Source organism: Leptodactylus fuscus, chromosome 2, assembly GCF_031893055.1.
Source record: "Leptodactylus fuscus isolate aLepFus1 chromosome 2, aLepFus1.hap2, whole genome shotgun sequence".
Lineage (NCBI taxonomy): Eukaryota > Metazoa > Chordata > Amphibia > Anura > Leptodactylidae > Leptodactylus > Leptodactylus fuscus.
The window spans coordinates 253,326,426-253,350,816 of NC_134266.1; the positions used below are offsets into that span (position 1 = coordinate 253,326,426).

Sequence of the window (24,391 nt, forward strand, 5' to 3'; positions counted from 1 at the left end):
TCTTTTGCCTCTTGGGAAGAAACCTCAAGTCATATTGCCAATATGGCAGCTCTAGACTTCCCCACAACACAACTCTCCCCGCACTACAACATGTCTGTGCATTATGACTATCTGTCCAGGACCATAGCAGTCCTCATGATGCAACAAGTAGGATAATAGCACTGTCACACTTGTAGGACCAGCAGAATGGATCACGGAAACCAGTATCAAGGATGTTGTTAAAAGACAGTAGGCCCAAGTCCAGAAATGCCATCATCAAGTTCAGAGCTCTCATCTGGAAATTGCTAAAGAAGTGGAAGAACTACAGGGTTCAGAAGGTGTGAAACTGACAGGGCTGGAATAAAAGCCCCCAAGTCACAAAATGACCTGAGGAACCTCAGCCAAGAATCTGTCCAAACCAATAAACAAAGAGCAATAACAGTACTACTGGGAAATGGTGCCAGTGCCCCAGGAACTGAGAGAGTAGTGGAGCAAACAGCAATAGCACTAACCACACAACGGGCAAACTCCAACATTAGATGAGAAATTTGGGGACCTGAAAAGACTAAGCAGCAGAATAAAAGCACATTCTAAGCTATCGTAGAAAAGTCTTGCTGGAGCTGGCTGACTGTACAGACTTTGTTGGCCCATAATGCCGGAAAACTGATGGGGAACCATAGTCTACAGAACCAATGCAGACTTTAATAGAAATCTCCCTTAGGCCTCTGGGCACAGCAGAAGGGGCAAGGGCTTCTCCCAAACCAATCTAGTGGAGATGCCTTGCTGGAGCTTTCTGGTCAGGCATAGTTCACCCTAAGACAAACAAACAAAGGGGATGTGAGCATTACCAAAGACAGCTGAAGGCTTTGGTGGCTCAGCTCACCTGCTTGTCCTGGTAGTCACTGAAAAAAGGCACTACAGCCAAGTATTGGAGAGAGAAGTTGTTGGAAGGCGAGTCAGTTGCTTACTCAATGAACCAGGAACTTTTACATGCTCAGTCTAACACTTGTTTCAGGTGCATTAACCAATGCAGGTAGAACAGAGCACTAAGAAACAGACCTCTGAAAACAGCCACAAAGCTCAAACCTTGAAGGGGCTGTGAGGGTCCAGAGTACTCTAGAAGTCATAGTTAGGCAGGTACTGATCAAAGGGACGCCATCACCAGCCTGAAGAGTACAAGTGTGGAATATGACAGAAGGGGACTAAACTCAGACTTTGAGGCAGAGTCCCCTAGTGTTTTTTTTTAATATAGCTATATATTTGCTTTTCACAGTATGTAATCCCTACATTATTTTAACTTTAAAGAGGGTTTTCCCATCTCAGTGTCTCAGCACGCTGCCTCCCTCCTTCTGGATGAACAGGACTCAGAACACTTATACAAATCTGATAATTATGCAGATGCTTGTACAGAATGGACTCAGTGTTATCTGTGTGTTTACATAGAGAGAACAGACCAGGCGCTATCAGCAAAGTGCAGTTAGCTGACAGGTTGTCGCTATGTGCCAAATTTAATCCAAATCCGTTCAACTGTTTTTGCCTGATTGAGTAACGAACACACAAACGTTCACATTTATAATGTTAGTAGGCAATATGGCAGGACATCGAGTATAGGGCTGTTGTCCCTTTTTATCATTTGGTTTCATTGTTATGTTTTCGATTTATTTTTTGGCTTCTTAAATTCTTTCAGTGAACTCTTGAGTAGCCGTTCTATAACACTTTTGGCTTATTATCCACCTCCTATTGGCAGCAGCTATACCCAGCCACTTGTGTGCCCCAATGAACTCTGCTAGAAAAAGATTTTACAGGTAAAAATTTTAGATTTTTTTTCTTCTTGTAATTTAATTAACCAGATCTGTAATATGGTCAGGCATGTTACAGGTTTTCCAAAGCACTGTACAAAAAAAAAAAAAAAAAAAAAATCACGTGTAGTCTAATATACTATTATACAAAAATATAAACTATTGATATTCACAAAAGAAACCCTGATCCATCTAGAACCGGAAATATCTCGTCAAAATAAAACATTTAGTGCGTATTTCAAAGACAAAATCAAAGTCAGTGAGCATATGAAACTCGTACCCATAAACCCGGAGTCACTATATCTGCTTGTGACACAGACAATATCTCGGAGCTGTGCAGGGCGGACAGTCCATACGGTACTTACCATGTTTGCAGCATTTCACGTTCAGCAGTCAAAACTCATTTTGGTAATATCTCGCTCTGAGACATTACTAGTAGTTTCAATAAAACATTTACTATAGCAGGTAACGTTAAATATCGTCTTCAATATTTTATTAGATAGGAAGCTGCAAAATACAGACACTATAATGCGTTATTCCACATTGTGGAAATATTTTTTTTACATTAGATGTGATAAAGGGCCAAGATGAGAACTCATCTTATATCTCTGTATACATGTCCTCTTCACTCACTCGCACAGCAAAAGCAAAGCCGTCTGCGAGCACCAGCCTCCTATATATTATATACAAACTACATAGTCCTTTCTTCTCATGGAACTGTCACTGAGGCCTCCACCGCCCACAAATTTCTGTCTGTGCAAAGTTTCAGTGATGGTGGTAACAGACTCCATGATGAGCAGCACAGAGGCCATTAGTCACATGACCGATGTGTGCGGAGTGAACGGTACGAAGACGCAAACTCCAATGCAGACATAGCTGAAAGGAAATATGCCTAGTCCACAATATTGGTTGGTTAAAAGAAAAAATAATATGACAGAGGTTTAGTGGACTGGAGAAGATTCCTGTGGTCCGGTGTCCTCTGTACTAACACACAAACTAAAATGAACCCCAGCACAGAAACGGTGACAGGAATGACCTTCAAATAAAATATTCTACTGTACATTGTACTTCTAGTAAAAACACGGGGGATGGGCAGTCCGGCCAGACTGGTCCCTTTATTATTTTTACTGTTCAGGAAAGGGGCAGTCACTAAACTGGAGAGAGCCGCTGTCACCTGTCAGTTAATGTGGCTGTACTCTGTATGCACAAACCAGCAGCTTCACCTAAAAAACAGAAAAGTGATGATAAGTCTGTGACACAGAGAAACACGGAGCGGCTACTACAACATGGCCGATTTTATGGAACAGATAAAGGAAAGGATACACAAGACTGCAATGGTCGTCAGACACACTCATGGCCGGTCAGTAGCTGAACTATTTACAGCAGTGGATCTCAGGGTGCAGTACACACCACAGCCTTGAGGGGCACACAAGCTAATTGGTGCCATTTCTCTCCATAGACTTCACCAGACCTTCCTTGCTGGTTTGTAGGGAGCAGCAGCACGTGAGCTCATAAGCAGACTTCCTACTCCCAAGAGGTGTACAGGACAGGAGATGCAGGTGGGGTATTATCCTCATGTGGATGCCGTGATTTTGGAACACAGCCTAACATTTCTTGTGACTAAGGGGTGCTTGGTATTAAAAGGTTGAGAAACACTAATTTAGAGGATGTTATTCTACGCACTTCTAGGGATATGTCCAAAAGCAACTTACAAAGTGCGGCCCCTAGGAAGCAAACACTACTGTCAGGCCAACCAGGCAGGGTACTAGGCGGTCCTATAAGCTAGGGTCACACAGCGCTAGGGTCACACAGCGGTTTTGCAGCAGGAACTGCCAAGCAGAATTGGCTTTGTAATTTCCTGTGCCCATTCATTTCAGTGAGAGTTTCAGGTGGATTCTGTCCGAAGATCAAACAGGAAGCTTGTTCTTTTTCTGCTAGCAAAAACTAGGCGTCTGCCCCCACTGGAATGAACAGCAGGCAGAATCTGTGCAGGAGATGCCGTGTGTGAATCTAGCCTTACTAGGACAACATTTAACAAATGAACACTGAAAATGCATGGAATTGGAAATAACCCAAGAAAGCCCCATGGCAGCAGCTTACCTTTGCAGTGGGTACCTCAGATAGTCTTATAAAAAGTTTATTAGCCCCAGGAACAGGGCTGAAAGAATAAATAAAGTTAGCATCCTGTAATAGAAGAGAAGACAGTATCAGACGCAGCTCTGCTACACAACTGTCAGCCATTTCTTGTCAATCATAGGTGCCCTGAGTCTGGGGATATATATCTAGTTTTCTAGAATTTGTATCTTCATGCATAAATCGTTTAATAAGCTGCCAAGATTCCATGGAGAAAGTAAGGCCTCGTGCACACAACAAGAGTGTACAGGCTGAGGCTCTTCCGATGGGATATCTGATGCTCCGTTCTGTTCTGATGACTATGGAGAAGGTTCTGTCCTGCTCCAAGATGTCATAATGAAATCCTCCACTGAAGTCACATGGGAATGGAAAGTACTCAGATGTCATATACCTGCCCTGTGCCGTGACCGACATCTCTCTATATACATATACAGGAAGAGACATTACGAAAGGGAGAGAGAAGCAGGACTGACAACCTCTCCTAAACCAAACACATAACTGACTTCAGCACCTCTCTCTCGCCCTCTATTTCATGATGCCTCTATATAAAAGAATGTAAGAGACCTGACAGATTAAAGTTTCAGATATACATATAAGGGTACATATATCATTTTCTGCATTCACCTACCAAAAACACAGGTAGCTGGAATTTGTCATTGAGTACCACAGCCTGGACACTGCACGGCCCACAGAGCCGAACCACCACCTCCATACCAAAGAAGTTTGCATGAAAAACAAACAAAAGAACTCCAGATTCTGAAAATAAAAAGGTAGAAAAGGAAAATCCTTTTACATAACTGCCATAGGATGAGTGTCTGATTCCCTCACATACATGAACAGACCTATCAGCAGCCATATAAAGCTCCTACATCAGGCCCGGGGACGAATGAACCAGTTTACAACTGAATTCAGGATGAATTTTAAGATTCAGCCAAACCAGAGATTTTTGAAATTCGCCACCCATAAATCATACTCTTAAGTGTCTTCTGATCCCAGAGGCCTCTAAAAGGCTTTGCTGCGGCGTCCATTGGTCATTCCTGGAAATCCCTGTCGGCCTCTTCTGTAAAGACAGAGTGTCCCCAGGTTCACCACTGAGGCTTATGATTGCACTCAGCAGTCACATGGGTGGGCTGACGTCATGACACTTGTGGATATCATGATGCATTCACATGTGCCCCTCTTCCCATCCCAGACAGGTTATCCCCTCGGCCCATATACAAGCCTCAGAGGTGACTCAGGGCTGCTGATGTCACAAAGGAGGCTGGATGGCAAATCCTAGGAAAGGTGGGTATCAGTTACTATCAGTTTTTTCCTCTCTCTCTGACAGAAGTTCTACCTTAAATCAATAGATTTATCAAGTAACACACCAAACCAGCTTATGCAAGACGGCACAGCAACACACTCCAATCTGGGAAATGTATTTAACTAATGGTATCGAAGGAGCAGCAAACCATAAGGAATCTTATTCTGCAGTGATTCTAATCTATAGAAGAGAAAATCATTCAGTTCTAGACCGAAATAAAAGAGAAAAAAAAACCCAAAAAACACACACTTACCTTCAGGTATGTTAAATGGGGCTTTGTAATTGAAATCTAAAGAAAAATCTGGTCCCTCGCAGAGCCTGTGACAGGCAATTGGGAAAATGGGCTCGAGCACTGCAAGCCGGGCCTCAAAATAATCCTTAATAGCATCTTCTACTACTCTGGAGAGCCTAAGAAGAGAGGATTAGACACAGATCAGCATGACAATGGCTTTATACAACTGGACTGCACAATATTATAGGATAGATATAGGGGAAGACCAATCACTTGTATTCAGGTGTCCAGACCCTTCACATTAGTAACAACGGGAACATATAGGATCACAATGTAATACTCCGTGTCCTCAGACTCAGCCATAGGTATCCATCTATTATTTCAGAGAACTACCAGCAACATGTCAGAAGTATTGAAATGTACAGGTTCGGATTACTAAAATGAAGGATGGGGGCCCCTGTCAGATCTAAGTGGTTCAGACAGTTCTCATTGGAGAGCAGGTAACTCATGGAAGGATTCATAGAGACATCCATTACAGAATCCTCTCAGAGCAATGCGAGGTTGCAGTTTGTTAGGCTATCAAAGGGGCCGTCTCATCATAGAAAACGCCATTTAATCTGACAGTCCATGGTGATGGGAACAGAGTCCGACCCCCGCAGGGTACCCTCTGCCCTACGACATCCAGATCCCGAATCCCCATGTAGCCACGCTACCTCGAGACACAATACTTACTTTTGTAAATGGCCATTGAGTAACTCAAAGACTATATTATCGCTCTGTTTAGCGAACTGTAAAGCGTTGCTCTGATGCTTTGTCAGTATATTACAATCGGCACCGTGTTCTATCAAGAGTCGCACTGTGTCAATATTTCCTTTTTTACAAGCCTGAAAAGACAGGAAGAATATATACATGGATATTAGCAGTTCTTGCAATGTATCAGGCACATTCACAATATTCACGGTGACCTGTCCACTTATCCTGACATGTAATAATCTTGGGCAGGGTCCCCTAAAACTGTGGAAATAATAACACACAATTCTGTGACGGCAGAATCTGCAGCGACAACCACAACCTGTTACCAAGGTGAATGGTCATGCCCAGCTTGCCAAGATCTCACCATTATTGTCAATATGCAAATGATTTATTTGGAGCAACGAGGGTATGGTCATTGCTCCAACAAGGTAAACAACAACACCTTCATTGCTCCAAAGAGCTCATTGGTGCATCAACAAAAATGGAAAGATCACGACAAAGGGAAACTACTAATTGATTCAGGTAACGCTATCAGTCTGCAAGGCTGGATTGATATGCTGAGTTCTGCTGACAGATTCACTTTCATAAAACTATTTGGGAAAGCAGACAAATAAACTGATGATCTACAGACAAGTTCATGTCGGGGAGACCTGTTCAGAAGCTTTTCTAGAGTTCTATCATTTCCACCATTTACTATGTCGCTACAGCCCTACAGAAATTGCAGAAGTTACAGCACGCTATATAAGGAACCGCCAAATACCTTCATCAGAGCAGTCTCTCCAGTCACTTGCTGCAAATTCACAAAAGCACCAGCTTCCAATAGCAGAGCCACTGTGGTCAGGTGATTCTGAGGAAATAAGCAGGCAACATTATAATAGAATTATCACATCACTAATGTAAGGCTATATTTAGACATTGCAGAATTCCTATAAACTTTCAGAGAAGTTCATGCAGTCCACATGGATCAGGTGCTCAATACGTCATCCATATGCAGCGGCTTCTACCGAGTCTACTTGCATTAAGAAACAGTCTTGAATATATCAATGTATTCCTAATTGGATGCCCCATGTAGGTACTCCCAAAGGAGTCAATCCCTCTCGAGAACAGGGGTTCCATGACACGGTCACATAGCCGCTGTGAGTAAAGGCAGGGCTGTGCATGGACAAGACTAAGCGTTCAGTCCTATAGAAGTGAATGTAAAAAGTTGCATGTACGGTCACTCGCAGCAGACACTGCCAGATGGAGGTTGGTTCCCGTAAGATAGGCTGCAGATGACACTAGACATTTATGACATAATATATAGACATAAGACCGGACATTTATGGCAGTCTGAGAAATGCGGACAGCGCACAGATAGAAGCGAATAACCCCTCAGTGCGGTTCATTTCCCCATTTCGCTCCCATACACACCTATTAACCCATCTATGCCCACATCTGTTCACAAACATACCAGTATAGAACAGTCTTCCATAGAACCAAGGCATTTGTTTTTCATATTTTCAAAAGGAAAAATAAACTCTTATGGCATTGACCCATCCGTATTATAGAAGTGGTAGATGAATAAAACACCTACTTTCTCGGTTGCATGTATGAGCGCAGTTGTCCCGTTCCTTTGCCTGGCATTGAGTTTGGCTCCCTTCTTTACCAGAAGCCTCAGAATATCATCCTGCCCCGCAGCTGCTGCCATCATGACTAGAGTCATGCCACTTGCATCCTACAATGGAAATTTTTTTGAAAAAAAAAATCTGAAATTTTGGTTGTTTCATTTATTTTCCTCCACTGCGGACAGTGCAAACATCCATGTCAGTATATCATCCACAATCATGGATCCACTAACAGACTTATATGATCCCCTGCACTTGTCTGGGTCGTAAATTCTGCCAAGGAAAGGACATGCTTCATAGTCTGGGGTCCTCTTCTGTGGCCTGTATACAAAGCTGTGTATACTGCAGATGTCTGTATGGGCCCATAGAAATAATATGCTGCTTAAGGTTACACTGTAACTATTATAAAGTAGTGAATCTGCTGTACTATGGAGTGTCCCATTGGACGCTCTAATAGAGAGGTATTCTTTCCTAAAAGCGCTGTGAGAATATGGTAGTAACATACAGAGGAACATAAAACTGCACCGCATTGACTTACAAACGCTTTGGCAAGCGGTGTGCAGTGAAAGCACACAGACCCCATAGACTATAATGGGGTCCGTGTGCTTTCCGCACAGAACATGTGGAGAAGAAAGTAGTTCACAATCTACTTTCCTGTCCGCATGGCTATGTTATAGTCTATGGGGTCCGTGTGCTTTCACTGCACACCGCTTGCCAATGTGCTCGGTGGGTCCCCATGTAGACCCCGAACAGATTACTGATGCAGATGTGAACCAGGCCTCAGCGTGCTGCCAAACATGGGTAGTTTTGGACAACACTTCTGACTTGTGTTCCTAACCCCCAAGGTTGCATACTAGTTGTGAATGTGTCACTGTGATGCCCTGGCCTTATAATGGTAGAAAAAGGCAAGAGAGTACCCAAATAACTTACCTCCTGATCCAGGTTATACTGTTCTTTGGAATTCAGTGCACATTTCACAGTCAAGTAGTCACCGTTTTTTACCGCTTCTTTCAATGCAACTATAGAGAGTAGAGGAAAAGAAAAGGTTAAATAGTAACAGCCCACCGCCCCATCTCTCTCTCTCTTACTCTGACAGCCCCTTAGTTTTCAGATCTAAAAGGACCTATCTTGTGTATGCGTATACGGGTGGATTTACATGGCATATACAGCATACTATAGGTAAAACCTACTATTTGATATGGGGTCTTTTGGGATAATTTCATCAGATCCATCAAGGTGCCTCTGAAAATCCTCCAATGTCATCCACTCCAACTGCAGGTCCATTCCTACACCCATAAGCTGGGGCCTGCTGTCCAGAGCTCCTACAATACACATAATAGTACAAGGAAACCATTAGTCTATGAAATACAGGGCGTAAATGCAATATAACGTAGCAAAGACGTCAGGAGGGCAGGTGGGCACTGGCACACATGAATACCCCCCTGGAGGACTACATGCAAGATACCTGAGCTGTCCTGAGGGTGACACATGGTATCCATAACCTCCTGATCTCCTTCTGGTCCTCCAAATGTCCAGGAATCGGCCTCATCTTGTGTATTTCTTCGGTCTTTGAAATTGGATTTCGTTTCCTTCGTTTTATAATCTTCTGGAAGTCTATGGTCAAGGGAAGACTCGTCCTTCTTTTTACTGTCCATACACTCCTCCTTGTCTTCAGCAGATATTGTGAAGGCATCGTGCACGGCTTTTGGTTCCTTTAAGTCTAGCAAGATTATTGAGATAAGATTTGATGTTATTTTCAGAAATAATTCTAAAGAAATCTAAAAGTTTCATCATAAACATTTGGAGAAGTTGAGTAACTTTATAAACATGCCATATACTGAGCCCCATCCTTATTCCAGCTCAGGGCTGCAGTCACATTTCTGCTTTCTTAGGGTGCATTCACACTGAGTATACGCTGAGCTGATTCTGAACGTAAAACACGTTCAGAATCAGCACGTACAAAGCAGATCCCATTCATTTCAATGGGAGCCGGCATATGAGCGCTCCCCATAGAAATGAATGGGCTGCTTTCTCCCTATTGGTTTCAATGTGATACGTGCGTATATAGGGAAAAAAGCAGCCCTTTCATTTCTATGGGGAGCGCTCGTATGCCGGCTCCCATTGAAATGAATGGGATCTGCTTTGTACGTGCTGATTCTGAACGTGTTTTATGTTCAGAATCAGCTCAGCGTATACTTAGTGTGAATGAACCCTTAAAGAGGACCTTTCACCATTTTGCACACAGGCAGTTCTATATACTGCCAGAAAGCTGACAGTGCGCTGAGTTCAGCGCACTGTCGGCTTTCCCGATCTGGGCCCAGTGTGAAGAGCTTACGGTCCGGTACCGTAGCTCTTCTATGGTCAGAAGGGCGTTTCTGACAGTTACCCAGAGACGTCCTTCTTCACAGCACAGCCAATCGCGCTGTGCTGTGAGAGCTGGGAGGAACGCCCCGCTCCCTCTGCTCGCAATACTCGTCCATAGACGAGCATTATCAGGGAGGGAGGGCATTCCTCCCCGCTCCACAGTACAGCGCGATTGGCTGTGCTGTGAAGAAGGACGTCTCTGGGTAACTGTCAGAAACGCCCTTCTGACCATAGAAGAGCTACGGTACCGGACCGTAAGCTCTTCACACCGGGCCCAGATCGGGAAAGCCGACAGTGCGCTGAACTCAGCGCACTGTCAGCTTTCCGGAAGTATATAGAACTGCCTGTGTGCAAAATGGTGAAAGGTCCTCTTTAAAGGGATTTCCTAGGAATAGGATTGCAATCCCCTGTCCTTAAGACGGGTAATGAACCTCAGACTAGTGGGGCCTGACATATGAAACCCCACAGAGGTGGTGACTGAAGGGGCCAGAGTGTTAAAACCATTAAGAGAGGACCTTTACCCCACCACCAACTTGGGCTCTTTTCATCCTTTAATCGGTGCCCTTCCACTAATTCCAGCATATTGGGAATTTTATTCTCTAGCCCCACGCTGTTCCTGAGCCATCAGTTCAGTTTGTTTTGGTGCTCAATATGCTAGCTAAACTACCTCATGTCAAGTGGGTGGGGTCAGACAGCAGCAGATATGGGGATGTGACTCAGGGAACAGTGTCAGAGCTCAAATACGGTGTTGGCCAAAAGTATTGGCACCCCTGCAATTCTGTCAGATAATACTCAGTTTCTTCCAGAAAATGATTGCAATCACAAATTCTTTGGTATTATTATTTTCATTTAATTTGTCTTCAATGAAAAACCACAAAAAGAATTGTCAAAAAGCCAAATTGGATATAATTCCAAACCAAACATAAAAAAGGGGGGTGGACAAAAGTATTGGCACTGTTTGAAAAATCATGTGATGCTTCTCTAATTTGTGTAATTAACAGCACCTGTTACTTACCTGAGGCACCTAACAGGTGGTGGCAATAACTAAATCACACTTGCAGCCAGTTGAAACGGATTAAAGTTGACTCAACCTCTGTCCTGTGTCCTTGTGTGTACCACATTGAGCATGGAGAAAAGAAAGAAGACCAAAGAACTGTCTGAGGACTTGAGAAGCAAAATTGTGAGGAAGCATGAGCAATCTCAAGGCTACAAGTCCATCTCCAAAGACCTGAATGTTCCTGTGTCTACTATGCGCAGTGTCATCAAGAAGTGTAAAGCCCATGGCACTGTGGCTAACCTCCCTAGATGTGGACGGAAAAGAGAAATTGACGAGAGATTTCAACGCAAGATTGTGCGGATGGTGGATAAAGAACCTCGACTAACATCCAAACAAGTTCAAGCTGCCCTGCAGTCCAAGAGTACAACAGTGTCACCCCGTACTATCCGTCAGCGTCTGAATGAGAAGGGACTGTATGGTAGGAGACCCAGGAAGACCCCACTTCTTACCCAGAGACATGAGCCAGGCTGGAGTTTGCCAAAACTTATCTCAGAAAGCCAAAAACGTTTTGGAAGAATGTTCTCTGGTCAGATGAGACAAAAGTAGGAAAAGGCCTCAACATAGAGTTTACAGGGGAAAAAAAATAGGCCTTCAAAGAAAAGAACACGGTCCCTACAGTCAAACATGGCGGAGGGTTCCTGATGTTTTGGGGTTGCTTTGCTGCCTCTGGCACTGGACTGCTTGACCGTGTGCATGGCATTATGAAGTCTGAAGACTACCAACACATTGTGCAGCATAATGTAGGGCCCAGTGTGAGAAAGCTGGGTCTCCCTCAGAGGTCAGGGCTCTTCCAGCAGGACAATGACCCAAAACACACTTCAGGTCAGCACTAGAAAATGGTTTGAGAGAAAGCACTGGAGACTTGTAAAGTGGCAGCAATGAGTCCAGACCTGAATCCCATAGAACACCTGTGGAGAGATCTCTTGATGGCAGTTTGGAGAAGGCCCCCTTCACATCTCAGGGACGAACTGGAGCAGTTTGCCAAAGAAGAATGGTCTAAAATTCCAGCAGAGCCTTGTAAGAAACTCATTGCTGGTTACCGGAAGCGGTTGTGCGCAGTTATTGTGTCTAAAGGTTGTGCTACCAAGTATTAGGCTGAGGGGGCCAATACTTTTGTCCGGCCCATTTTTGGAATTTTGTGTAAAATGATCAATGATTTTATTTTTTTTTATTCTCTTTTGTGTTTTTTCATTGCAAGCAGGAAGAAAACGAGTATTATCTGACAGAATTGCAGGGGTGCCAATACTTTTGGCCAACACTGTATAACACTCCCGTGCCTGCTCCTGCCTCACACCACCCTCCTGACATTAGAGTTTAATTAAAGAGGACCTTTCATGGGTTTGGGGCAAAGGCAGTTCTGTATACTGCTGGAAAGCTGACTGCGCTGAATTCAGCGCACTGTCGGCTTTCCAACAGTATATAGAACTGCCTGTGCCCCGGACCAAGAAAGATCCTCTTTAAGCACCATCACTACATGAATGGATTGCTTGGGAACGTTGGGGCCTGGGGAAAGATATATATATATATATATATATATATATATATATATATATATATATATATATATATATATATAAGCTAGATAGATAAGCTTGCTCACCATTCCTGACACCTTAGCGGAGATCATGTAATGTATAGTGTATAAGCTGCACTTCCCAGAATACACTGCAGCATGTTCTCAGCATATACTGAACAAGCAGGGAATGCTGGGAGGATTCAGAACTAAAAGCCTGAACCATTATCAATGTAGCTCCAATAAACAGTTTCTTCCATACAGGATCATAGGAGATGTGCAGGCTCATGGAGGGGGAATGAATAGGACTAAAGTTAGGCTAATGCTCATCCTTGTGGTTTTTCTTGCTACTACTCCACTAATGTGTTCGGACGACACAAAGCCTTACGCCCCAAGTCTACCTGCATGTAATTCTAACCTTACAGAGAACAATGGAAAAGCCGCAGAGACTGACAGCCGTGATGCCGAGATCAGCTGCTGTAGGTGGATACTTTTGTTCTGCTCCTGTTTCCCTGTTACACAACCGGACAGTGACCTGAATAATCTGCCTCCAGCAACTAAACATGGCGATCATGTGACCAGCGCCATTTACTAACTGAATGCAGGGGTCACTTGACATGTGAGGATCATATGACTGACGTCATGTGTAGTCCTTTCAGAGAGTTAATGGAAGCATTACAGGGGACTAATCCATTGGCCATACCATTGTACTGAATGGGAACGTGGAGCTACTGCGCTGGTAGAAAAGGGGTTGGCCCACTTCAGACAAAGGTTATGGTTTGCATAATGAATAGTTCTAGTTTTCCAATATTTTTCCCAAACTTTGTGTATCAATTCCTTAGGGCTAGTTCACACGGGGGGCGGATTTTGGCACCAAGAGTGACGCGGGGAGCCGCGTCACTCTCGGGTCAAAACCCGCCTGCCACGACTGTCGCGGTTTCCTCCTCCGGAGTCGGCTCAAATGAATGGGCCTAGTCCGGAGGTTGCTGCTGCCAGGCGGACGCCGCGGCTCGCTGTAACGAGAATGCTAGCAGTCCCCATAGACCACCATTGTGAGGGGGCAGATTATAACGTGGATTCCGTGCCATAATCTGCCCCCTCTGTGCCTGTGTGAACGGGCCCTCATGGTTTTCTAGATCTCATTCATTCTGCTTAATTCCAGTAGAATGAAAAATAAATGTATATTAAAAATAATTATCAGTCTATAGTCCTGCAAAGGACACAGGAGCACAGCTAGTTACCGGACTGGGAGCCTGTGTGTCCATTACATGACCAGGGACTTATTTTTATTCACTGAAAATTAAGACGTAAAATAAAACAAAATAAAGCTACCCGTATATATTCTTCAGTAATACTTTGCCCAACCCCTACAAGCCTCTTCGCCTCAACACAGCGCACTCTGGAATAGTAAAATTTTCTCCCCCCTGACTCCTCTCTTCAGGGCTCCAGACCAATTTGACAAAGAATGACTTTGCGCCATTTGCAACTAGCCATGCCACCCACTGCCAAAGGCAGACAAAAGCAAAATGGTTACACAGGGAGGCGGCAGTTTCCGTCCAGTCCTTTATAGGAAGACGCAGTTAATACAGACCGCCATGTCTAAGATGTTTTAGGTTATGTTCACACTGGATTCCACCTCCGCATCAGTGCCAGATTTTTAGCAATGGGAGGCAGAACACGGAAAAAATAAATAAATAACGTATTCTGCTCAATCTTTCGGCAGACTGTGCGTTACGAGATACTCCGCATATTAGGCGCAACTGAATTAGCCTTATCAGCTAGGAAAAACAGAGGAGAAAAACTGACGCTGTGCTTAGGCTTTCAGCCACAGGGATGCCCAGAAAATGAAATGGAATCAGAGGTGGAGGTCGGCCCCAAATTCCTTTTTATTTTCCATTGTGTGAACCCGACCAACAGTCAACTACTAAGTTTTGGAAAAAAAAAATTATATAAAAAATCCTTTCCAGATTCTGCTTCAAAATCCTCTTGCAAATAACTCAGTGTGAACTCGACCTTAACATATCAGACTTAAAGGGGTTGTCCCATCACAAGGATCCTATCTATACTGCTTGTTAATGTGGATGTAAGACTTTTCCTAAATACATTGCTTCAGCAAAACTGCTTTGTTTGTCCACTATATCACTTTATTCATTTTTTTTTTGACACACCCCTTGACTTATCTGGTCACAAGTCAAGTGATGTATCTGCTGCTCTGAGGGAGGAGGGGCTAAGTGCACAGGAGCGAGCCTGGAGGGGGGGGGGGGGGTAGTTTACCCTTTGGGGGGGGGGGGGGGGGAAGGGGCCGCTAATACAGGCCCGGCATCCGCTGTAATAGAGGCGGATGCCGGGGAGTGTAGACGCCGGCACAGATGCCTGCTATGCCCATCGCTATGCCCCGCCCTCCGGGGGGGGCGGAGGAGCGGAATAACAGCACCACTTCTGCCGCTGCTGGCTTCATGCAGGACAGAAGCATAGCGATGTTGCAGGCATCTGTGCTGGCGTCTACACTCCCCGGCATCCGCCTCTCTATTACTGTGGATGCTGGGTCTGTATTCACATATGCAAAGCCAAGCGGTGAGATGCCGCTGGCCCTGCGTGCACACTTACAGACCAGTCTAGCCTTCACAATGCGAATACACATATCCGCTGTAATACAGAGAGGCGGATGCCAGGTCTCTATTCGCATTGTGAAGGCTAAACTGGTCTATGAGAGCGCACGCAGGGCCAGCGGCATCTCACCGCTTGGCTTTGCATATGTGACCCCGCCCACCAATGACGCAACAAAGCTGGAAGAAAGAAGAATTTACAGCAACGAAGACTGGTGAGTATGCGACGTGGGAATACCCCTTTAAAGGGGCTTTCCCACCAACCCACGTTATCCAACATCCATAGGCTTGAGAATAATTTTCAACTCAGTGGGGTCCGGCTGCTTGGATATGAACGTCATCCCCTATTTTAAGGACTGAGGATAACTTGCTTTGGTGCCATCTTTATCTACGTGAGACATACATGCATAAATCTACAAAAAGAAAAGCACAAGCGCTACACACGACAGAACTTCTGCCAGCTGGAAACTCACTTTTCATCACCTTTGACTCCTTCCTTGCATCTTTCTCCATATCGTGCTTTTTTTTTGACTTGTCTTTGGACAGATCTGATTTTTCAGATTTTTTTGCTTCTTTATTCTGGTAAAGATATAAAATAAATTAAAAAGTAAAAATCCTGCTTGACATCTGTGACAGGAGGCTGCGGGTTGTACAGGAGGCTAGGGTTGTACAGGAGGCTAGGGTTCAGTATAGGCTGGACGGATAAGCAGACAAATCCCCCTGCCCCCCTTGGTTTACTAAAACACATGTGAGCAAAGGCTGAAGTTACAGTAACAGATCAGTCGGCCATAAGAGACTGTTAGGGAAGGACAAGTCATAAGAAAGGATAAGCTTCTCTATAGAGAGTGCGGTGTAAAGCGTAAGGGACAACCTGTGGAGGAGGGGAAAGCCTTAGGCGAAGTCTTGCAAGTCATAACACAAGGGATAATTATATCAGTGCCAGACACAACTTCCTTTAACCCCTAACACAACCAAGACTTAAAGGGGTATTCCCATGTACATAATCAGATTTATATTTGTAGAGAATTAAGAGTTAAACATTTTTGCAAATAGAAGTAGTTAAAAATTCTGCAGAGTTTAAGATTTCCTCTAACCATCTTCGTGGCTAGATCTGTTGCCAATGGACACGACCAGGAATGCAGAAACTTTCTATGGACGTGGACTTGTCAGAAACCCAGCCATGATGTCCTTATTGTGGTCAGGTTATCGTCTCATACATGTAGTGTCCTCCTGATAACCAGCCATGATGTCCTTATTGTGGTCAGGTTATCGTCTCATACATGTAGTGTCCTCCTGATAACCAGCCATGATGTCCTTATTGTGGTCAGGTTATCGTCTCATACATGTAGTGTCCTCCTGATAACCAGCCATGATGTCCTTATTGTGGTCAGGTTATCTTCTCATACATGTAGTCTCCTCCTGATAACCAGCCATGATGTCCTTATTGTGGTCGGGTTATCTTCTCATACATGTAGTGTAGGGTTATCAGGAGGACATTACATATATGAGAAGATAACCCGGCTACTATAAGGACATCATAGCTGATTTTCTGACCTTAGGAAGGTTCTGCATTCATGGTCACACCCACTGGCAACCGATCAAGACAACAAGACTGCGACCACAAGATATTTAGAGAAAATCTTTAAAACTCTGCACAATGTTTACCCCACAAGTTGGCTTGCACTAATCCCCCAAGACGTACAGTGACATCATGGCGGTTGTGTCGGCACAGGAGCAGTGCCTGTGCGATCACTGTGGGACCTGGGATTGACAAGCAGCCAGTAACACCGACTGTGGCTGTAAAATCCCTTAAATATGCCAAATTAAGTGGTTGGGCCATAAACATTTTGGATAGTAATGGTAAGAGTTCTAGTATTACATACCTCTGGGAAGGAGTCCACAGATTTCCTGGACTTCTCCTCACCGCTCAGTCTAGAGATTTTCGGGATGGGGGCTGGCAGCTTTTCGGCCATGATCAGCTCTTTCAGCTTATCCACAGACTTCTGTTTTTTTAGGAGACTCTTCTTATCCACATGGGGTTCCTCAATGGACATGGCCTTCACGTTGTCTTCTTTTTCAGCTTTTTTCTTATGTTTCTTCTTCTTTTTTTTAAGTTTCATATCGTCAGTCTCCACGTCCATATTCCCTACTACGGCCGGTTCCTCTGCGGCATCCACCGCCATTTCCTGGCCTTTTACAGTCTCCTCCTGACCTGACTTATCTCTATCATCCCCCAAACCGTCCCCGCTGATCCCCGCAGCGTCAGGCTCCGGTTCTGGAGACTCCTGCCTCTCTGTTGTGTCCAGTTCAGCTGCTTTTTTATTTTTTTTCTCTTTATGTTCCTCTTTAGCCTTCCCTTTCCCATCCTTATTGTCCTCCTTCTTGGATTTCTTACTCTCTTCCTTTTTTGGCTTCTTACTGCTCAGGTCTTCAGAGCTTTCTGACAACCTTTTCTTTGGCTTGGAGTCAATAAGTTGGCTTTCGGGTGGTTCTGCCTCAGCCTTGGACTTTTCCTTGTTTTTCCCAGATTTTGACTTCTTTTTCGAGTCCTCTTGTTGCTTTTTGTCTTCTTCCTCCTTTGATTTCTTCTTCTTTTTCTGGCTAGACTCATCTTTTGTGCTTTGTGGAGAATCACTATCGGTTTCCGCATCAAAGAGATCACTCAATTTTGGCTGTTAAATGGCAAAAAGGAGAGAAGTTAGGCCTCATTTGTCCCGCCAACTATTGACTATATCACATAATTATAGCATACCCCCAGCTATCTAATGCTGACATCATGACCATTCAGCAGTACCAACATAGAACAAGATGTATTACTCAGAGGGGGTACAAGTTTGTTTGTTTCGCTAAGATATCCCACCACTTTATGATTAGAGGAGGTCTGACCCCTGAACCCCTCACCAGTCCTGAGTCACTATCACTGAAAAGTCTATAAGGATATTTACGGTATATCCTGTGGCTTCTGTGCTTGAATCAGCCGTGGAATCCATGAGAAGATCAAGCAGAACATTTTTACAGTGTCCTTCTTTGGCCTCTCCTTCCCATTGAATACAATGGGTGCAGATTCAGGATGGGCTTTGGAGCTACTTTTGGGGGGGGGGGGGGGGGGGTATTGGGCTCAAAATTAGCTCCCTTAACAGCAAGGTTCCAAAAAGTGTTACGTATGAACCATGGCAAGGCCGTCGTACATTTCCCGCATTAGCAAGCAGCTAGAACAGGTATCGCTAGAAGGGAAATGTGCGAGAGACACATAACATGACATACGACATAACACGACTAGGCCATGAACCTATGAGCTGCTCTGAATATTTTCCCGGCTTGCCAAGTAGATCCAAATATACTGGGGCAATCCTCCATGGTCAATGCCTCCATTCTGCCCCACATCATGCACATGACAGCGGAATATTTACCAGCGTCTCCTTCTTAGCAGCCTTCTGCTTACTTTCCGCTTGTTTCCGCCTAAATTCTAGGAGGACTTCTTTACAGTAATCCAGGTTGGCCTCGGGTTCCCAGGTATCTTCATCAGGTTTGTAGCCTTTCCAGCGAATCCGGTACAGAACCTCCCCCTAGAAGAAAAGAGGAGTAAGTAATGTAAATCCTTTAGAAAGTCTATGCAAGTCAATGAATCGCAAGAGGGGAAGCTGGCGGAGCTGAGTGTCTGCAGTCAGGGGATTGTCGTGTTCTGATCTGACATCCACCTTATAAAGATTATACAGTGATATCTATATCTGATATTATACAGTTAGTGAAGCTGAATGAATGGTGTGTATTGATCCATCACAGGACAGGATGCTTTCCCATGTGGAGAACTGAATTAGGACATCTGCAGAGTGAAATCTTACACAGGAGGGATGGGGGAGGGGAAGCGGAGGTAACACACAACAATTACTCTGAATCTCATCTAACAGGGCTGGTTGTTTGGAGGATGCCTCTCACCATCGCAGGTTCACGCCGGCGGCCGCGTACTACTGAGGGCTCTGCATGTTAATCACTGAGCAGCTGGGGGACATAACAGTACAGCTCTGTTTACCCGAAACGTGGCCCTTCTGTGCCTTGTCACTATGCCCCACCATTCCCATGCCAAATAATGATGCAGATGTAAAATAAATAAATAAAAATCGCCATATAAAGAGTACAATCACAAAATAGGTAAAAACAGACACTAACGGGAGGTATCACTTCCTCAGCACTGGAGGGCCCAGTGATAGGACCCTTAGTGATCTCACAGTCATCGTATCTAACACACACATGTACTACAAATGTGAACAAGGCGCCGTTATGGTTCCAGCTATGAGATTTTCACCTAGACTGTAGAGCGCCTTCATACGTCACTGTAATGTAAAGACATGTATAGCTAGAGGATACATCCGCTTTCACATTCTCTTTACTCCACCACCCCAGTGGGGCCCCAAGACTTCTCTGACCTCAGCAGTCACGTGAAGACAACGGGGTAAATAGAGGGGGGGGGGGGAAATCACTTAAAAAAGTAATAAAATAATAATTATAATTGCTTGGAAAACCCCTTTAACAGGTATGCTGAGGAACAGACAAATACTTTTTTGACACTCAAGGGTATACATTCAGAAGAGCGTCATGTAAACAGGATCTAAGATGTCTAAGTGCTCAGCACACCATGGGTGAACTTTCTCCTCCCGTCTTATCACAACTGGCTGTCTGATATGGAGCCTGTGCACTGCAAACACACAAGTCATGCAGAAAATAGAGGTGTCCTAGGACATTCCGCCTCACATGTGCCACATGAGAATGCCCTCACAGCCCATGACCAGGGCTGGAGAGTCACAGGTTCTCTCTTACTGCCTTGAGGTCCAGTAGGGTGCGCTTCTCCTGTAGGAAACCCAGCATTTGCCTATTGGGTAGTAATTGCTGGAAATTGTAGTTCCACACTACAAACAGCAGAGAGAACAAAGAGCTGCTCTGGAGAAGGCAGCCATGCATTGTTACAGTTTCCTTGCCAGGGAAATGTACTGGCAGACGTGGCATCCCAGTGTGATAGCAGGCGACTGGCGTGTAAGCTGAACCTATCGACAGAGGTCTTGGCGTAAAGTCAGGTGAGACGCGCTGGCATAGCTCTCTGTCTAATGAAAGATACTCAACACACATTCAGGTAGTCAGAAAACTGCATTGTAGCATATGGGCACCACTGCTGTGGTTTTGCAGCCCTGGGGTCCCGAGTCTGTATGTTCTCCCCATGTTTGTGCAGGTCTCCTTCAACACTTCAAAAACATATAAGGGAATGGGAACTGACGTGAACGATAATCCCTGAATAGTGCTGTGGAATATGTATGTCAGAGGCAGTTCTTTCAGGCGATGGCAGCGCAGTGTTTACACATCACACAAAGGATCTGTATGGGAAACAAGCCTCCGGGGAGCGCTGCATTCAAGGCGCAAAGCTGGAAAGCAAGAAGACGTCATCTCCATGTTGAGTCCAGTGAGACCAGGTCCTGCACTATAGAGGTGGTGGTGTGACACAACGGTAATCTGTCCCCTGTATTTCAGCCTCCTTCACGTTGCAGTGGAACATGGCCCCCAGCAGTGAGAACAAGGAGACCATGATTTCACATATTGTCTATATTTTATCTCTTTCAGGCCATACGCTGCAGAAAAGTTGCAGTTTTTGTTGCAGATTTTGAACCAAAGCCAAGTGTTGCTTCAAAAGGAACGGGAACTATGAAAGATGCTTCTTATACCCTCCTAAACCCAATTCAATGTGTTCCTTTTTCCACAAGCAGTTTGTTGCCGCTCGCGGAAAAAACAAGCGACATGCCATTTCTTGAGGCAGACCAAGTACATTCATTTGGGCCTAATCCGAAGGGGAATGCGGCCATCAGATGCTGGGCACTGTACGCACTGCACCGGCATCCAGTCGCGGCTGTTTTTTTGGACCGGATACTGAGGTGGCCTCTGACTCAAAGTCCGGTCCATAAAACCCTGCCTGAACCCGGCTTAATGGCCGCAGGTCACAATCCATTTCTGTGTCTAAAGGCCAACATATACAGAACCTGCAGATGCAAGATGGGTGCACGAGCCCTATGCTGCACATACAGGTTAGATAGCCATCAGGAGGACATACTCTCTGTTTTGCCTTCTGACCCGCCTACATACATGACATTAGCCAGTTGTGCATGCTTCTAGCACGGATACAAGCAGCTCCCATTGTGGCAGACTGGAGTAGTCCCTATATTACCTAGACAGGCATCCATCTGACTGGCCCCATGTAATACTAGATTCCCCTACAATCTCTGGCTGGTCTGCGGCTAGAAGTAGAACAAGGGGCCGTATTATGAAAGGGGGTTATCTCTTAGGATTTCTGTGAAGTATTAAAGACCTATTCTGATATTTATTAACATCTGACCACTGGGAGTCTGTTTCTCGGCCCCCCACCGATTGGTTATTTACTTCTATATATACAAGCAGCCTTCTCTGTAGCAGTAGTGCAGCGTCAGTCTAGGGCTCAGCAACCTTCTGCATTCCAACTGCTGTGAAACTACAACTCCCATCATGCCCCATTCACTTCCATGGGAGTTCCAAGAACAGCAGAGCAAGTGTGCATGCTGGGAGTTGTAGTTTTACAACAGCTGCAGTGCTGAAGGTTGCCGACCCCTGCCCTACACCATGCGTATAGAAAGACCAAGGTAAATAATACCACCAAGGCTGCTGTGTTGGCATAAAGGCCACAATCCCTTTAAACCACGAGAATGCCCTTGAGGTCCACCGATCTGATATGTAATGGCACAGTGAAGGGGGGTGTGGTGCCAGCAGAATGTATTGTTACTTAATCCAAATATTCCGTATACCTGAACAGATGATGCGACAGTCAGGGTGCAGTCATATCCATTGGGCATTATGCAAACATCTAAAATGGCCACATGACTATTGTTTTTATAACACAATGGATACGCACATGTGCACTAGACCAGTGAAAGCGACTGAACCACAGATGCAAAATGGCTGTGAAAAGCGCAGCATATTTTGCAGGTGTGAATGTAGCCTTAGGGTGTTTGAGCTGTTCTTCTGGTCCGTAATGATGGATAACAAGGTATCCCGGGGAGCACCTCTACAATAATGGGGCACGTCAGCTATCTGTAATTCCTCCCTCACAATGCTGACCGCAAAAGTCTTGTTTGCAAGATTTTTTTTCGTCTGTGATTTCAATTGGACAGTGGCACAGATGTGAACGTAGACTTAGGCCTCGTGCACACAATACGGGCGCTGTCAGTGTCTTTCACAACAAACACATTGACCCATTCATTTCTAGGGCCTCATACACACTGTAGTTTATTTGTGTATATGACACTTTTTGGCATTCAGCAATCACCATGGCGATGCCTTATAGAAAATAAAGAACATGTATGGTGCAAGTGTGAACTCAGCCATAAGCATCTGCAGCAGCCAAACACCTCCAGGGCCACAGGGGGCAGCCATAACCAATAGATCTATAGGAAGGGAATGTAAACATCAGCCCTGCCCCCCACACATAGGATCCCCCTTCATGGACGCCCTTTTTAACCCCTACAAACCAGCAGCCCTGTATAATGCTGTGTATGACGAGCATGCTGGGAGTTGTAGGAAGTCTCCATAGTGTGGCCCCTGAGGTGACCTCCTCTCCTCACTCACCCCCTCAATCTTCGAGTCCAGGATACTCTCCACTTCATACACGTCCTCCTCGCCCTCCTGCTCGCTCTCCGCCCCCTCCATCGTCTCGGCCCCTACTCCGGCATTTTCCAGCTCGCCCCCCTGGCTGACAGCGCCGGTGCCATCACGTCCCGCGAACTCCGCCATGATGGCTCGAGTTAGGTAGACGACAACGGGAAAATCCTCCTGCGCCACACACCTCCCCGATACGTCCCGAAAGGATGGGGCGCTCCACCAATCACAGCGCACAACGAGGGGAGCGGGTTTACCCCTTCCGTCCAATGGGAGGCAGAGAACGAGTTTGCGGTCAAGTATGGAGGAATTTGATTGGATGCTGAACACTCTTGACAAGAAGAAATTAACCAATCGCTGACTCTCATCGCCTGAAGGGCGGAACGGATTGTAAGGTAACTTCAGGCAATGCCAGGGAGTCCTAGAGCACGCGTGACCGTCTGCTGGCTTCTGCGCATGCGCTACTCGCTGTGCTTTCATTAGTATTACTGTAATGGGGCGGGGCGTCTGCTGTAAGCAGGAGCGACCATGTCTGCACACAGTATACAGCAATATACCAGCTACACGTGGTCAGGACGGGCTGGGTGCTGGAGTCTCACAACAGACCTAGTTATAAAGTTATGCTATGTCTGCAATAAACTGCAGGAGAACTGCAAGTCCCAGCATGGAATACCAGGGTTATGGAAGAGTAAAAACACTCCCTCTAACTAGTTATCAGCATGTTTAGCCAGGGGGGTGTACACACTACTAGGAGCAGGCTAGTGCTATAGTACAGAGATATCACAGTGAATTCTATAGAAATAGTCACATTTATATCATAGTGAATTCATGCAATTCTAAATAATTTATGTCATACACTAAACAGAGAACTTAAAGAGAACCTTTCACCCCCTCCAACAATTCAGCTCTTTACATCATGTAATAGCGGCTTCTCCACTGATTCTGGCACAGTGACTATTTTTTCTCTAGCCCCCACCATTCCCGAGCAATCAATGCAGTTAGTTTTGGTGCCTGATATACTATTTAGTCTCTGTACTGTCAGGAGGGCGGTGTCAGGCAGGAGCAGATAAGGGGTGTGATTCTGAGCTCTGACATTGGCTGCCTCTGATTGGAGCTCTGAATCACACCCCCTGCCTGACACCGCCCCTTTGACATTACAGAGCTTATATCAGGCACCAAAACTAACTGCACTTGTTTCTCTGGAGCGGTGGTGGCAGGCGCATCAAGTAGGCTTCTGAATGTCCAGATTAAATGTCTATATCCCAACGTTCATCTCACCATCAGCAGGTCACTACTCACATATAGCAATTTGCTGCACTGCATGCACTGAAGTTATCTGTCACCGCGTCACACAGAATATGTCACCTTTCATGTTAAGTTGTA

The 24,391-nt window shown here is 45.2% G+C and overlaps 1 protein-coding gene across 1 annotated transcript; it reads right to left on the reverse strand.

The window, feature by feature from the left end:
* Positions 1-2,244: 2,244 nt before the first annotated feature.
* Positions 2,245-23,215, reverse strand: MPHOSPH8 (M-phase phosphoprotein 8). The gene is made up of 14 exons (XM_075266060.1): positions 22,979-23,215; positions 18,754-18,909; positions 17,227-18,015; positions 15,817-15,922; positions 9,269-9,523; positions 8,994-9,125; positions 8,734-8,822; positions 7,773-7,913; positions 6,960-7,046; positions 6,179-6,330; positions 5,468-5,622; positions 4,540-4,667; positions 3,879-3,962; positions 2,245-3,001 (listed from the first exon to the last, which is right to left on the reverse strand). Exons 1-14 carry the CDS (start codon positions 23,141-23,143, stop codon positions 2,960-2,962), a joined length of 2,481 nt encoding a protein of 826 aa, XP_075122161.1. The 5' UTR covers positions 23,144-23,215; the 3' UTR covers positions 2,245-2,959.
* Positions 23,216-24,391: the final 1,176 nt, after the last annotated feature.

Excerpts from the sequence above, each read along its gene's own strand:
- MPHOSPH8 (XM_075266060.1), bottom strand. The coding sequence starts at position 23,143 with ATGGCGGAGTTCGCGGGACGTGATGGCACCGGCGCTGTCAGCCAGGGG. Across the intron at positions 7,914-8,733 it reads AGTATAACCTGGATCAGGAG|GATGCAAGTGGCATGACTCT; the intron begins GTAAGTTATTTG and ends TTTCCATTGTAG. Across the intron at positions 3,963-4,539 it reads TCCAGCTACCTGTGTTTTTG|GATGCTAACTTTATTTATTC; the intron begins GTAGGTGAATGC and ends CTTCTATTACAG.